Genomic DNA, 13,120 nt, shown 5'->3' with positions numbered 1-13,120 from the left:
TGGCCGATAATGCTGCCCCTTTGTCTCTCAGCCTGAATAATAATGTGCAGGGGATTAAGGGTGCATTCACACCTGCAAATGTACCCTGCCTGCAATTAGAACGCCAGCAGGTGTCCCCACAATTAGCTGAGAGTAGCCAGCTCCATTAAAACAATAGGAGACTGCCAGCTCTCACAGCTAATTGCACCCACTTGCATGTAATCTCTCAAGCAGCAATCACATGCAAGTGATCCCTACGTGAGCTAGTACTCGCTAGTAGACCGATGCATAAAGAAGGCTAATAAAATGACAGATTGAGGTATTAAATGTTTTTTTTTTTTTTCTTAAAGCGGAGTTCCACCCAAAAGTGGAACTTCCGCTCATTTGTCTCCTCTCCCCCTCCGGTGCCACAATTGGCACCTTTTGTGGGGGGAGGGGGGACAGGATATCGTCTGACAGGTATCCTGTTCCCACTTCCGGGAGTCCAGGCTGTGGCCCATGACATCACCTCGGGGCTCTCTCCTCCTCTCCCTATCGCCGGGCCAGTAGGAGAGAGGAGTGGGGCTTCTCGCATGCATAGTAGGGTTCCCGGTGTGAAGCCGTAAGGCTATACTGCCGGGTACCCTTACCCGCAATAGCGGCGGCAGCACCTGACAGATGATGGAAACATCAGCTGCGGGACCGATATCGCTGGATTCCAGGACAGATAAGTGTCCTATTGTTAAAAGCCGGCAGCTGCAGTATGGCTTTTCATTTTTTTTTTGGGTGGAACACCGCTTTAAGTATCTAATATCGAACTAGACTTGGTTCTCCTGCGGTTTAATACATTTTTACTGTTGCTGGAAAATGTGGCAGTTGTAATATCAACAATTCTATTTATTGTCATTAACTCTACTTAAGGATAGACTCCAAAACCTAAGCATGTCATCATGTCATGCATCATCAACACAATAAACAATTATAATGTGATGCATGCAATATTTGCTATCAACGCCTTCTTCTCCAACAAATTTGAAATTAATCGGGAAAGGAAAAAAAAAAGGAAGGAAAAACAAAGGGGGGTAGGAGGCATCCAATAAGGGGAAGTGGCCTGGCTATGCTTGCAAGTTGGTTATATAAGAAAGGGACATTACACACACATAAAATATATATACATATATGTAGCTGTCTGTAAGTATGCATTTGTCTAATACTTCGAGATTTGGTTCTCTTAGACCCCATACACTTTTACTGCAGATTTTTGTCTTCAGATTTACCAAAACCATATAATATGAGATCAAACCTTAACCACTTCCCGTCCGGCCTATAGCAAAATAACGCCCGGGTGGTGGTTTAGTTATCCTGACTGGGACTGCTACACCGATCTCGGTAAAGAGCCTCTGACGGAGGCTCTTTATCACGTGATCAGCCATGTCCAATCACAGTGTAAACAGGAAGAGCCGTTTATCGGCTTTTCCTTACTCTCATCTGACAGACGCGAGACGATCGGCGGTTCTCCTGACAGGGGAGGGTCTGCGTTGATCGTTTATCAGTGCAGATCCCCAGGGAAGCCCACCACACATGGATGACCAAGTATGCCCCTCCCCCATGACCACCAGGAAGATCACACAGTGCCCACAAAAGGTGCCAGTCAGTGCCCACTACTGCCTGCCAGATGTCTTCTCATCAGTGATGCCCAGCAGTGCCATATGTGTCCATCAGTGCCGCCTATGAGTGCCCGTCAGTGAAGGAGAAAGCCCACTTATTTACAAAATTATATAAAACAGAAAAAGAAAAACATTTTGTTTTTTTCAAAATTTCCGGTCTTTTTTTATATTTGTTGCGCATAAAATAAAACCCCCAGCAGTGATCAAATACCACCAAAATAAAGCTGTTTGTGGGAACAAAATTACAAAAAAATTTGTTTGGGTATAATGTAGCATGACTACGGAATTGTCATCCGAAGTGCAACAGCGCTAAAAGCTGAAAATTGGCGTGGGCAGGAAGGGAGTGTAAGTGCCTGGTATTGAAGTGGTTAAAAAGCACATTATACACCACTAAGAGAATTACACTGCACATTCATAAGACAGCAAGGATTGGTTTTACACTTTTGCTGAATGCCAAAGAGAAGAGAAGAAACATTTTTTTGAAACACTTTATAACAATTTGCATTACATCTTCCCATCCGGACATTCTTGAACTGAAAAATACACAAAACATACCAATCTGCCAAAGATCCCAGGAATTTTGCCTTGTTTCTTCTGCTGAATCAGAGCATCAAGAACCCTTCCCCGGCTGCAGTTTGCAGACAAGGAGCTTCTGGACTCTTCCACCTTCTGTCTGATCTCCCTGACCTCGTTCTTCACAGCGATTTCTTCTTGTGCAAGCACTTCTAACTCGCTCTCTTTCTGTAAGAATATTGTAACAAATTAGCCAAAAAAAGTTGTATGAAACAGTGTAAAAGATCTACTAGGCACGCAGAGTAAAGCAATTTGTCCCCTTTTTGAATAACCTATTTTAATTGGTCACAAAAGATTTTCCACAAATACAGGACACAGAACACAACCAAAAGCTCATATCTTAACGCAAGCACTTCTTTATCACCAATCAAATTCAGATGAGTTCAGGAAGTAGAGAATACGGAGTATTGTCAGACCATGTAGACTGGTACTATGTTCTCAAAGAGGATAAAGATCATGTAATTTTATTTACAGGGACAGATGCGTGTCTTATATACCCAGGCTTGAAAAAACACACAACAATTAAATGTTTAGTTAGGTTACCACCTTCAGGTGACTGGACATTGGAAAAAAAAAAAGTAAGTAAATCTCCCTCACAGGCATAACCCCCTCCTAGCCAGGCATAGAGTTGGTTTTCCGAATAAAGCCATGAATAAGAGGAAGAAGGGAGGGGATCTCTGTGTCCTGTGATATACTCCAAGAAAAGGATTTTACAGGAAAAAACAAAAATCCCATTTTCTTTTACATACATCCTTATACACAAGGTATCTTTATGTCCATTATGATAGCGATGTCCCAAAGCACTAAATATGAGGGAAAGGGCCCAACGGTAATAAGCTGACAGGCTACAAACAACCAGAACAGGTTAAAACCTCACGCAGCCAGTTGTAAAACTTTCTGAACAAATGTGTCCTCAGAGCCTCAATCATCCACTTGGTACTTGGTAAAAGTATGATCCAAAGACTGGGTAGCAGCCTTACAAGCTTTACCCATTCCTGACCAGCCACCGCAGTTGTACTGTGGCAGGTTGGCTCCCCTGGGCGAAATGACGTTACCTTATGGCGCTTTGCCTTTTGACCACTAGGGGAGACGCGCCCGCGGCTGGAGCCGATGCGAGCGCCTCACGCACGATCGCTCGTAACAGAGTGAAAACAGGGATCTGTGTGTATAAACACAGATCCCGGTTCTCTTAGGGGAGAGGAGACAGATCGTGTGTTCATACCAAGTATAAATACCGATTTCTCTCTCCTCCTAGTCAGTCCCACCCCCCAAGTTATAAAACACACTAGGGAACACAGTTAACCCCTTGATCGCCCCCCTAGTGTTAACCACTTCCCTGCCAGTGACATTTATACAGTAATCAGTGCATTTTTATAGCACTGCTCGCTGTATAATTGTCACTGGTACCAAAAATGTGTCCGCTGCAATATCATAGTCCCAATAAAAAAAAAAAAAAACCCTCATCACCGCCATTACTAGTAAAAAAATAAATATGTAGAAGAAAACATATCGGTCTAAATTGAGGAAAAAAATTTGTATGTTTTTTTTTTTTTTTTTTTTTTTAATTGGGATATTTATTATAGCAAAAAGTAAAAAGATAGTGTTATTTCAAAATTGTTGCTCTTCTTTTGTTTATAGTGCAAAAAATAAAAACCGCAGAGGTGATCAAATACCACCAAAAGAAAGCTCTATTTGTGGGAAAAAAAAAAGGACATCAATTTTGTCAGTCAAAGCAACGCAGTGCCGTATCACAAAAAATGGCCTGGTCATTCCGGGGCTGAAGTGGTTAAGTAACCAAAGCCTGGTGTCGAATTCCCCAGAAAGCACCAACACTTCTAGTAGAATGAGCATTCACCTAAACCAGCGAACCTTGCCCTTTAAACAATAAGCATGAGAAATAAGCTGAAGGATCCGTCAAAAAAAAAAAAAATATAAGGTAGATTGGAAGCTCTGACCCTTCCTTGGGCCCTCAGGAAGCACAAAGATTGACTTCAGAAAACTGACTGCAAACAGACACATCCTGGTTATAAAGCGCCTCGTGCCATGACATCTGAGGTTTTGGTCATAAAAGTGACACAATGTCCTGGTTAAGATGGACGAAGTGACCATCTTAGAAGAGCAGCTTAAGTTCCTTTCACACGGGCGTTCTGCCCGGCGGACTCTGCTTTGCTCAGCGGGGGGATCGCTCCGCTGATCCTTCGCTGAGCAAGCAGAAGATAGGTCTGTCTCTGCTTACTGTGCTGAGACAGACCTGTCAGAGCCCCGCTCTCCTCTATGGGGAAATCAGGTGAAAAATGGAACGCCTGTCCGTTCTCATCCAATCTGCGAGGCGCATGGAAAATAGGGTCACCATCCATCTGGATTTCATGGACAGGATCGGATAGCAGTGGGAGTCAGCGGACACAGGGGCGGCACAGTGGTGTAGTGGTAGCACTCTCGCCTAGCAGTAAGAAGGGTCACTGGTTCAAATCCCAACCACGACACTACCTGCTTGGAGTTTGCATGTTCTCCCTGTGCCTGCGTGGGTTTCCTCCGGGTACTCCGGTTTCCTCCCACACTCCAAAGACATGCTGGTAGGTTAATTGGATCCTGTCTAAATTGTTCCTATGTATGAATGTGAGTTAGGGACCTTAGATTGTAAGCCCCTTGAGGGTAGGGACTGATGTGAATGTACAATGTATATGTAAAGCGCTGCGTAAATTGACGGTGCTATATAAGTACCTGAAATAAAAAAATAAATAAAAATAAATAAAAATAAATATCACTGCTGACATCTGCCACTCTATAGGAGTGAATGGAGACTCCAATCAGGTCCGCCTGAAAAACTGACAGGCGGACCTGATCAGAAAGCCCGTGCGAAAGGGGCCTAATGCCTTAAAATCACTGTCGCAGTGAAGCACCAGGAATGGTTTCTTACAGACTAGAACAGCCAATACTACACCTCCGTGGCATTGTCCGACTGAACCTTTACAGGAGGGGACCCCAGTTGCACCCATAAATGCAGAAGATCAAGATAAATCACCTCCAGTTCCAGGATGTTGCTTGGTAATGACCTCTCCTGCAGTAACCAAAGTTCCCTGCACCAAAGGGTTGCCCAGAACTCCACCACCAGACCACTAGGTTGGAGTGTTTTTTGGACTCCCCAGGACAAAGGAGTAATGATTTTCCCATCTCCAGAATTTGCAGAGTTCCATCAATAGAGCGTTTCGTTCTGGGGTGTAACTGCATCAGGGAACCCAATGACTGGGTCCTCCTCCTGTTCAAGACATTTAGTTGGAGGGACCTGGAATGGAACTGGGAACTACCTTGAAGGAGCCTACCAGCACCCTCATGGAAAGTCCAATTGAGAGATTTGTCAGTTTTCAGCAGTTCATCTATTTTTGGGTTAGAACTATTCAGAACCCATCCAAACTTCCACAGAGTTTGCACCATTAGAGTCATATTGGAGTTATAGAAGAAGACGACTCCTCCCTCAGATGCAACTGTCCAGGTAACCTATAACAGGAATGCCTTGAGCATCTAGGAGCCCCAGGGTTAGCACCTCTGAATATTCTTGGAGCAGTGGTACCACACATTGAAAAAGTCCATTTTTCACTAAAAACCATAGGAACTGCTGGTGTGGTACAAATATTGGAATTTGCAGATAAGCAAACTTGATCTCCACAGATGCCAGGGAATTTCCCTGCTGAGGCAACTACTGACAGCATAGATTCCATCAGGAATGTCTACACCTGGAAAAACATGTTGACTCATTTCACATCAAGAATAGGATATCACTGTTCTATTTTGGAACCATGAACAGGTTTGAGTATAAATGGCAACACCTTTTTTCCTGTGGAACCGGAACGGTCACTCACTGAGATAGCAGGTGATTAAATGCCCTAAAATGAACAGTCCTTTTTTGTGAATTTATAGAAACATTTGAAATCAAAGCATGGAGGGAGAAAGCTCCCCAATTCCATCTTGTGACCTCGAGCCACTATGTTGCAGATCCACTCATTTGCAATATGCCCCTGCCAAACATCTGTGAAGGGTTGCAAGCACCCCTTCATTGCGAGGACAAATGGTCTCCTGGTTTAGAAGGCTCTAGAGTCCATGTACAGTCTTATGGGACTAGGAGTGGGGCTTGGAGTCCTGGTCTTGTTTGGCAAAAGGAATACGTTCTGGAAGCAGAAAAAGTGGCAGGTTTTTGTACCAAGGGCTTCAACTTTAAGTATCAACAAGGTACCCTTGCCCACAGTTACCTTTTGAATATAATCATGAGTAGGGCCGAACAAATACACCCCTTGAAAGGGTAAAGAGTATAAACTGTTTTTTTGCTTTTACAAAAGTTAACTCCGCTGACCAAACACTTCAGCCATAAAATCCTGCACATGTGTACCTCCAGAATTCCCAGTCTAGAAAATATAGTCTGTTCAGACACCCACCGAGAAACTAAGGGCCTGGGGAAAATGATTGGGTATCTGTCAAACTCTGCATCGCCATGGTCAGGGTCTCCATCACTCCACATCCAATTAACCTAGACCTTAAGGCAGGGGTGGGCAAGCGTAGCCCTCAAGTTATGGTGGAACAAGTCCCATCATGCCCGTCAGTCTTCTCATCGTGCTTGTAACTATCAGTCTTACAATGGCTCATGGGACATGTAGTTCTACATCAGCTGGAGGGCCACAGTTGCCCACCCCTGCAGGTTGTAAGGCTGCTCCTATAAGAGGCGTTGAATAAGGCTGCTTTCGCCCTTGGGCGGGCGTTGATGGCAAAACGCCGCTAGTTTTAGCGGCGCTTTTCGACCGCTAGCTGGGCGCTTTTAACCCCCGCTGGCTGCCGAATTAAGGGTTAAATGCACCCGTGTAGCGCCGCTCCTGAAGCGCTTTGGCAGCTGTGCCCATTCACCTCAATGGGCAGGAGCGGTGTATACACTGCTCCTCCACCGCCCCAAAGATGCTGCTTGCAGGACATTTTTCTTTTTTTTATCATCGTCCTGCCAGCGCACCGCCCCAGTGTGAAAGCACTCTGGCTTTCACACAGGGACTGCAGGGGAGGTGTTTTTCAGGCACTATTTTTAGCCCAAAAGCACCTGAAAAAAGCCCCAATGTAAAAGGGGTCTAAGGCATCAAGATGTTTGTCCAAAGCATCCTTAAATACTGTGACCTCAAGTGTCCTTTTACCATAGGATATGGCTAGACCCACTGCAGGCATAACCCATTTCTTAGTGAACTCACTTTCCATTGTTGAGCAGAACGTTTTGGTGGAACAAACACCATTTCAAGGTGAGCCCTGTCTGTAGTTGAACACGTTAAATTGAAATGTACAGTAAAGATTGAGGGGTGATGTGGTGGGTGCCAGGATCTGAATCCCATGACCTTTGGGGCCAAGCATTATGGAAATGGCAACTTTAAAATTAGCATAGACCACTTCTGTCAGAAATGCAGCAAAAGTCTTTTTGGGTCCGACACAAAACCAGGCCCCAAGATTCCTCAGATGAGGAAATCTCTGCACCCCTCTTCTTGAAAAGTCACCGCCCTAGCCACTTCTACCTTTGGCAGTTCCTTGGTATGCTCCTCCCTTGTTAACAAGGAGGGAGAAGAGGAAGGAGAACATTTCTACTTGCGACCAATATGGTCCAATCCGTTGTAACCCAGCAAGACCAGATGAGATTTCCTTTCAACTCAAGGGAATTGGAGAAAGGTGCTCCAAAACGAGTGGAAAGACCAGACAAATGGAGAATCAAAGCCACATGGAGCTGACTAACCTGCAGAGGGTATAACGCAAGGGGAGCTGTGTCCAGGTTCCCCTACCTTATAAAGTAACATGGGAACCCTCTACCCCCTGTTGTCATTGAGCCATTGCCCGCCGACAATAGGGAAGGACCAAATCGTTATGTAGCAGCCCTAGAGAGGAGCAGATGCTGGTGGCATAAACTCATGCAGATACTCACAGAAATGGACTAGTTGCTTCCCACCAGTGTCCACCTTCTCTCAGTAAGGCAAAAAATGTTGTGCACTTAGCAGAAAGCACTGTCCAGACTGTGACCCAGCACTAGCTGGTTCAGAAAAAATAAACCAAGATGGCAGTTGCCATTTGACTCCACTCCTCTTGTAATGTCCCCAGTGTTCACCATACACCAGGGAGCCCAGGCAGAGAGGGGTGAGAGAACACCGCAACCCCCAGCCTTGATTCACAAAAAAAATAAAGAGAGAAGAGGCCCAGTGACTTTGAAGCCAGGAAGGATTTGTAGACCCCCCCCACCAATCCCCAGCAACAATAGGGCATTCACACTGGCACTGACACTGTAGGTTCCACCCTTATCCCAGGGGGGGGGTTTCAGGTTGGTGTGTCCAAACCACACCCATCACAGCAGGCTATTGCCACAAGGGTCTTCAAGGACATGACTCCACATGGACCTGTAGAGCACCCTGCTGGTCCACAAGGCAACAGGACCTGTGCAAGGGTATATTAGACAGGGCATGGGATGATGCAATTTTCTTTCCTTCAACCACGGGTTGAAAGATTCCCCCTTTAACACAGTGTTGATGGGGGAATCCCTCCCACTACACTACTGTATTGTGACAGCGGGAGGTTTCCCCACTATCAGAATACAATGATTACGGATGGCAGCTGGCAGTGATCGTATGAAAGTAAAAATCTGACAGACTGGTTGTAGTGAAATCGATCAATAGACTTCAGTGCAGCCAGCTTGCCCAGAAATGAATTGAAATTTGCCCGATTCCTGCAAAACCGATTAATTTTAATCAGTCTGTGGCCAGCTTTACGCAGACAGGCTCTGAGAGTCCGGATCAGTTCCTCTTAGTTGCCTGCTGTAGGTAACAAATCTAGATAAGCCAGTTTCCTAATGCAAGATGGAATCGCGAGAAAAAAAAAAAAAAAAGTTAACACATTATGTGCAGCGACTGCACATTCATAACCGTCACCTTAAGACACTAGCAAAAAAGCTATGCCTGGCTGGCAGGGGTTATACCTGTAAGGGGATTTGCCCTTTTTTTGGCAGTATCCAGTCATCTGAAGCCGACAGCAGAAACCTATTGTAATTAGGGTTGCACTGATACCACTTTTTTAAGACAGAGTACAGGTACCGATACCAGTACAAGTACTGGATACAGAGTACTCGCCGATACCAATTACCGATACTTTTTTTAATGTCACTAATTTGCATTACTGATGACGTGTGGACTGTGTCAGCGGTTTAATTACTTTACAATTTTATTTTTTACAATGTTTTTTTTTTGGGGGGGGGGGTCATGAGTGGACAGTGTCAGTGTGTTTTTTATTTTTTAATTATTGTTACAATTTAACCTTTTAAATATTTATTACAATTCTTTATTATTGTTTTTTTTTTTTTTTTATCAGCCCTGTGGGGGTGGGGGCTTTGATGAGATATCAGGGGTATTAACAGACCTCTGACATCTCCCTTTTGAGACACAGAAAGGGACTGGGGACAGAGATTCCCCTGTCCCTTTCTCAGCAGCACTGGAGATGAATGGACAGGAGACAGCGGCTCCTCTCCATTCATAAACTGAAGTATCGTAAACACAAGTTACGATGCTCAGTTATAATTGGAGAGTGTCAGTGATCACTGACTGTTTATTTGGAATAGGAAGGAGCCGACAGATTTACTGGCTCCTTCCTCCGCTCTCCATCCTGAAAGATTGACACAGGGGGGACCGGAACGGAGTACACCGAGGGGGGACCGGAGGAATATACAGGGACAGTTAGGGGGTGATCGGTGCGGTAGTGGGGGGAGTTACAAGCACCATCCCCCCTGTATAGATTTCAATAAAGCAGCTGGAAGCCGCGGAGGGGAGAGGAGGAAAAGCAGCTGTCAGCTACTTTATTAAAATCTATACAGGGGGATCAGTGCTTGTAACTCCCCCCACCGCCGCACCAATCACCCCTGACTGTCCAGGTATCGGATAAAGCATTGTAACATTTGCCCGAGTACAAGTACTTGGGCAAATACTTGGTATCGGCACCGATACTAGTATCTGTGCAACCCTAATTGTAATAGATAGGAAGATACCTTGTGTCCATGGATGTAAGATATAGAAATTTAAAAGTTAGGTAAAGTAGCTGCCTATACTGCAGGTTAAAAAGGGGCTGTAAACCCTCAGGGTTTTTCACCTTAATGCATTCTATGCATTAAGGTGAAAAACCTCCTGTGCTGCAGCTGTCCCCCCAGAGCCCTTTTACTTACCTGAACCCGGTCTTTCCAGCGACGGGGACAAGCACACCAGCTCCAGCCGGTGTCTCGGGTCCTCATTGGATAGATTAATAGCAGCAGGAGCTATTGGCTCCCTCTGCTGTCAATCAAATCCAATGATGCAGGAGCCAGGGGGCAGGTCCGGGTCCTGCTGTCTGTGTCAATGGACGCAGCAGCAGGACACAGGAGCATGCCCGCACGAGTGCCCCCAGGGAAAGCACTTCTCCGTCGGGGCACTCAATAAGAGGAGCGCCACGGAGGGACCCCAGAAGAGGAGGATCGGATCACTCTGTGCAAGGCACAGAGGCAAGTATGACATATTTGTTAATTTTTTTTTTTTTTTAAACAAGACTTTACAACCCCTTTAATGTTACAAGACAAAGCAATGCAAACACAAATATAATAAAATGCCTATTGTAAAGTTATAAACTAAATTGTCACACAGAGAATTATCCATTTTGGGGAGAACTACTGTACAAGGATGGTGGAGATTAAAATCAGAGTGCAAGACCAGCAAGAAACATTTAACTACTATGGCTAAAAGCAGATATATAGCATCATTTGTCAATGCCCTACTCCCATATTACATACCTTCTTAAGGTCCTCTTCTGCTTTTGGCAGTTTGGTTTCCAGTTCTTTGATAGCAGTTTTTCGTTCTTTTAATGTTGCTGATGCTGTGTTTAATGCTTCCTTTGCTTTGTTACACTGAGACAAGGCTGTATTATGTCGACTTAAATAAATGTCCAGTTCAGACTGGGCCACGTCCATCTTTGAGCGGGTTTCATTTACATTCTTGTTTAATTCCATCAGTTCTCTCTCTTTACCCTAAGGGTGATATATACATATGGCATCCATAAATATGTTCTTATCACTTTCTTTAAAACACAATTCCAACAATATCTACCAGAAAGTGAAAAAGCAGCATCAATTTCAAAATTTCCCTCTACAGCACTACTAACTCGCTGAAGCTCATTAAGGTGACAAGTAACACACCTAGAAATTGCCAGAACAGAGCACGCAAGGATGGACAATTGCCTAGCTCAATCCAAGAAGAACTCTTTTTCTGTTAAATGCCAGCTTAAAAAAAAAAAAAAAAAAAAAGTATGCATATGCAACAGGGCAAAGATTTCATGGCTGCATCCTAGCCTAGCCCTCGCTACAGAAGACGCTAGCTCAGAAGGAGAAATTCAATTCTAAAACCCAGTAAAACAGGAGATGGTGTGTATAAACATATATATATATATATATATATATATATATATATATATATATATATATATATATATATATATACATACACACATATATATATATATATATATATATATATATATATATACATACACACATATATATATATATATATATATATATATATATATATATAGCCACACTATCCTAATAACTGTAAATATATACAAGCAAAAATAAAAATGTTGAAATGATAGTGAAATAAAGTGCTATAGTGCGTGAATATAATGCACGGATAATAAATCTCATGGACCAAAGCAACATGATTAAATCATAATTTAAATCTGGTCAATGATCCAAATGCATACATATACAATAATGAAAAAATAAAGTGACAATAGTGTAATAAAGTGCTATAGTGCGTGAATATAATACACTGATAACGAATCTAGTGAATTAAAGCAACATGATTAAATCATAATGTCCATTTCAAACATAATTAAATCTGGTCATGGTGATCCAAACATGTTCACATGTCAACACGCTGGTGCTCCCCTCTATGTGAATCAGCTCACCTCAGAGCATGCAACCTCACAATTAAGTTCAGTCAATACACGCATATGAACCACCCCGGGTTCTGTGAAAGTTGTGGAGTCCTAAAGTGCAGTCTCCGCATACATAAAAATATATGGGACTGGATAGTGTAATACCGTTTTATATATAAAATAAATTAATAAACCAACTACAGGGTACCATCTACATGGGGAGTACCATCTACAGGGTACTCACATTTTACAGGTGCTTTAGTGCACCAATCTACAGAAAGCAGTAAAAACGCTGAGATCGTATGTCCTTCGCCTTGAGACAGACCAGCTGTCTCCAGCAAAAGATTGCTGCTCCAATCTCTCAAATCCGTATCAAGACACCCGCCCTAATGGAACTCACAGGTGCTGGCTCTGCACAAGCTTGAGGAAAGAGAAAAAAATCCTGGACAGCCGCACACCATAGAAGACATCTTTATTGATATGAAGAAATAAAATCCAAATGCAGTCACCTCATGTACAGGGAGGAACAGGAAAGATAGCTAACATGTTTCACGCCCCATCATGGCGCTTATTCATATCTCCAGTACCGTCCTGTCCGCCTCCCCAACACATGTCGATACAGGGATATGACGTATCCCTGTTGACCTCCGAGTTCAACCAAGACCTACCGACAATATCTGGTATTTGAGGCATTCTCAGATTACGGATTTAAGACAAACGTTATGTTATCTTTCCAGCCTTCCCAAGACACATATTATAGGGTTTCGCCACTTGTTAAAGATCACATCAAGAAAATAAGATTTCCATCCACGTCGTACCAGCTGAACTACAAACCCCTTTTCAACAAAATTATTAAAAGAACTAGAAGGCCTGGGGACCTACACTTTTCCCTATTTTGCAAGAAGCAATTACGCAAAGATGAGCTTTGCTAGACTGCTCTACCACTACAAATAATCCTACTTTTAAAACAC

At 43.6% G+C, this 13,120-nt stretch overlaps 1 protein-coding gene across 2 annotated transcripts in view; it reads right to left on the bottom strand.

Moving 5' to 3' along the window:
* SMC4 (structural maintenance of chromosomes 4) overlaps positions 1-13,120 on the bottom strand; it is a 108,574-nt gene that overhangs the window by 47,523 nt on the left and 47,931 nt on the right. For both annotated transcript variants that reach the window (XM_073626113.1, XM_073626114.1), the window contains 2 exons: positions 11,005-11,238; positions 2,181-2,366 (listed from right to left, as the gene is read on the bottom strand). In XM_073626113.1, coding sequence (XP_073482214.1) covers positions 2,181-2,366; positions 11,005-11,238 — 420 coding nt within the window. The remainder of the gene's footprint in view (positions 1-2,180; positions 2,367-11,004; positions 11,239-13,120) is intronic.

Source organism: Aquarana catesbeiana, linkage group LG04 (genome assembly GCF_042186555.1).
Source record: "Aquarana catesbeiana isolate 2022-GZ linkage group LG04, ASM4218655v1, whole genome shotgun sequence".
In the NCBI taxonomy this organism is placed as follows: Eukaryota; Metazoa; Chordata; class Amphibia; order Anura; family Ranidae; genus Aquarana; species Aquarana catesbeiana.
Note: the sequence above shows the minus strand (reverse complement) of the source record. Positions and strands in the feature narration are given on the sequence as shown.